Source organism: Cynoglossus semilaevis, chromosome W (genome assembly GCF_000523025.1).
Source record: "Cynoglossus semilaevis isolate Cse_v1.0 chromosome W, Cse_v1.0, whole genome shotgun sequence".
NCBI classification, from domain to species: Eukaryota; Metazoa; Chordata; class Actinopteri; order Pleuronectiformes; family Cynoglossidae; genus Cynoglossus; species Cynoglossus semilaevis.
The window spans coordinates 14,259,240-14,261,862 of record NC_024327.1 but is presented as its reverse complement, the minus strand read 5'-3'; the positions used below and the strand labels follow the sequence as shown (position 1 = coordinate 14,261,862).

The 2,623-nt window shown below is 41.6% G+C and overlaps 1 protein-coding gene across 1 annotated transcript in view; it reads right to left on the bottom strand.

The window, feature by feature from the left end:
- LOC103397248 (nuclear receptor ROR-beta-like) overlaps positions 1–2,450 on the bottom strand; it is a gene marked incomplete at its 5' end in the record, with an annotated part of 5,199 nt that extends 2,749 nt beyond the window's left edge. Inside the window, 5 exons of the mRNA XM_025052755.1 lie at positions 2–116; positions 264–385; positions 1,090–1,521; positions 2,125–2,266; positions 2,349–2,450. Coding sequence (XP_024908523.1) covers positions 2–116; positions 264–385; positions 1,090–1,521; positions 2,125–2,266; positions 2,349–2,450 — 913 coding nt within the window. The remainder of the gene's footprint in view (position 1; positions 117–263; positions 386–1,089; positions 1,522–2,124; positions 2,267–2,348) is intronic.
- Positions 2,451–2,623: the final 173 nt, after the last annotated feature.

Below are 2,623 nucleotides of genomic sequence, written 5' to 3'. Positions count from 1 at the left end.
ATCTGGTCATTCTGGCACAGTTCCATGAACCCTGAGATTCTCTTGGCAAACTCTACCACGTGCTGGATTGCATGTGTGATCTGGATGGCACACTGTTGCCATAACACGTCCCGAGGCTAAAGTCAAACACATCCAGGTTACTCTGAAATGATGATTTAGTTGTTGTTGTGCAGATTTCAATTGGTGAATTGAGTTTGATGGTTTACTTCTTTTTTAACGACTTCTTGTTATTTCAGAAAGTTCAGGTTGATGTGAAGCCTTACCTTACTCTGGTACATCTTGACCTCTTCATAGGAGTGAGTTTGCCAGACGAGCTGCTGCAGTTCCTCTGCCGTGAACTGACAAGTCTCCAAGTGAGACTTAATGATGTTCTGAGCGATTCGGTCTGAAATGGATGATGAAGGTCATCAGATAACAACTGCCGTCACCATTTGTTCTGCATAAGAGGCTCTCCAGTTCTCTGCATATCATGTGATCATAACACAAAGGGTCAGCAGATACAGTATCTGCTGTGAGCTTCCTAGATTCCACATATTTTAATCTTAATTATATTTTTTAAAATAGAAACATTCATTTTGTTTGTTTCATTTTTTTCTTATACATATTTGATTTCTTCTTGCACTGTAAGAGTCACGCCCTTTCACTATACAGGGTGTCCTTGGTTTACAACGTCCTCGACCTACAGCATTTTCTGGTTACATCAGCTCACATAAATTTATTAAGAAAGTCTAGTTCCATCATTAGTTTGCACATGAACTTGTTGGCGAGTGGAGCAGATTAATAATATATGCAGAAAACGCCTCTGTTTACATTTCTTCCATTGTTGTTGTTTTTTTTTTATCCTTCATTATGGCTAAGTCAGACTCTTCTGATTTTTTTATGTCCAAGATTATCATGTTACCACTGTGTTAGCGTAGGTGAGGGACATAGGAACTGATGTACAGTATGTCAATTCTGACATACAGAGAAAAACCATTTACATTGCATTATAAGAACAGAGCTCTGACGTAAGTGGACAACCCCCTGTACAGACATTCACATTATAAGCAAACGGTAAATACATTTATGATGAACATCAAACAAATTTACCCAGCTCTCCCATGCCGGCGCCACTGCCTCCCCGCTGACTGTCCTGGTAACCTCCATAGCTAAAGAGGTTTGGAACCGGCGTCAGGTCGTACACTGGCTCCTGTTTAATGTGCTTCATACCTGACATCTCCAGACCCGATTGGTCCAGAGATGCCTGAGTAGAGTCCATCCCATAGGAACCCCCTGGCACTCCTCCCCTATTCACGTGGCCACCTTTGGGCAGCCTGATGACATGTCCATTGGCGTAGGTATCACCGATCTCATGGTTTAGTGTAGATAGTCCATTGGTCAAACTGATAGAGTAAACTCGAGCCAGAGCTTCAGCATCGCTAGTCTGCTGCTGTCGCTGCTCCTGCAGTCGGGCCTGATGTTTCTGGACCTCAGCGTACAAACTGTCCCGCTGCTTCTTTGACATACGACCAAACTTCACCGCTGTGTGGACAAAGACAACAAGAGATTTACATTTTAACTCTTATCTCAACTACAAACAGCACCAGGAACGACTGTGTGTACATTTCCACTACAAGAGAAACTAGTTCCAGAAACTTTTCTTTTCTTTGTTAATTCTTTCACCACAATAGAAACACAGCTGTTTAACTGCTGTTGACGTGAACCTCTCAGTTTATTGGAAGTGGTTCCTGTTAACACAAAATTCTAGTACTGAGTTGAATAAGGGTACAGAGAGAAAAGAACTAATGTAGATTGTCAAATATTTTATATGTATTTATTAGGGATGGCTCGATGTGATAGTCAAGATCAGTATCAATCTAATATTGGTCAAACTTTCAGGATTGGACATCTAACCTCAAACCTAAGCCCAAATTATCAACCTAACTTTACGCGTCATGCCGTAAATAGTCACCTCAGCTACAGCAGCCCACGGCATGATGGAAGAGAAACATCAGTATCAGCAGATGCTCCAAGTTGCAGTATCGGTATTGATATCGGACATGAAAAAGTTGTATCAAACCATTCCTAGTATTTATGTACTATTTTGGTGACAAAGGTGATAGAGTTGACCAGTGGAACACACACCGTCTCTGGACATTCCTAAAGCCAGACATTTCTGCAGACGACAGTGTTGACAGCGGTTCCTGTTGGTTCTGTCGATAAGACAGTTTCTCTGCCGGGGACAGGAGTAAGACGTGTTGTTTTGTTGACTCCGTCTGAAGAATCCCTGCTCATACAAACAAGACTTGGAATTAGATTTCAAATAAACAAACAAACCCTGCAGTTTGGAGTTGAAGTTTTGCCCTCACCTTACAGCCCTCACACGTGATCACTCCATAGTGAATTCCTGAGGATTTGTCTCCACAGATTTTACAAGGTATTACTTCGATTTGAGCTGTAGGGACAAAAAGGATGGTAGTTTTTTTTTTTTTTTAAATAAGCTTCGGTTTTGGAAAAAACACAAGGAAAGAAAAGGTTAAGGTTAATCCTGGACAGAGCACGGCTCTCTGCCTTCAGTGAGGACATCTCAGACTCTGCTGGGCGTCCGTTTTAATTGGAGGTTAAAAATAAAGGCATAGTTCAG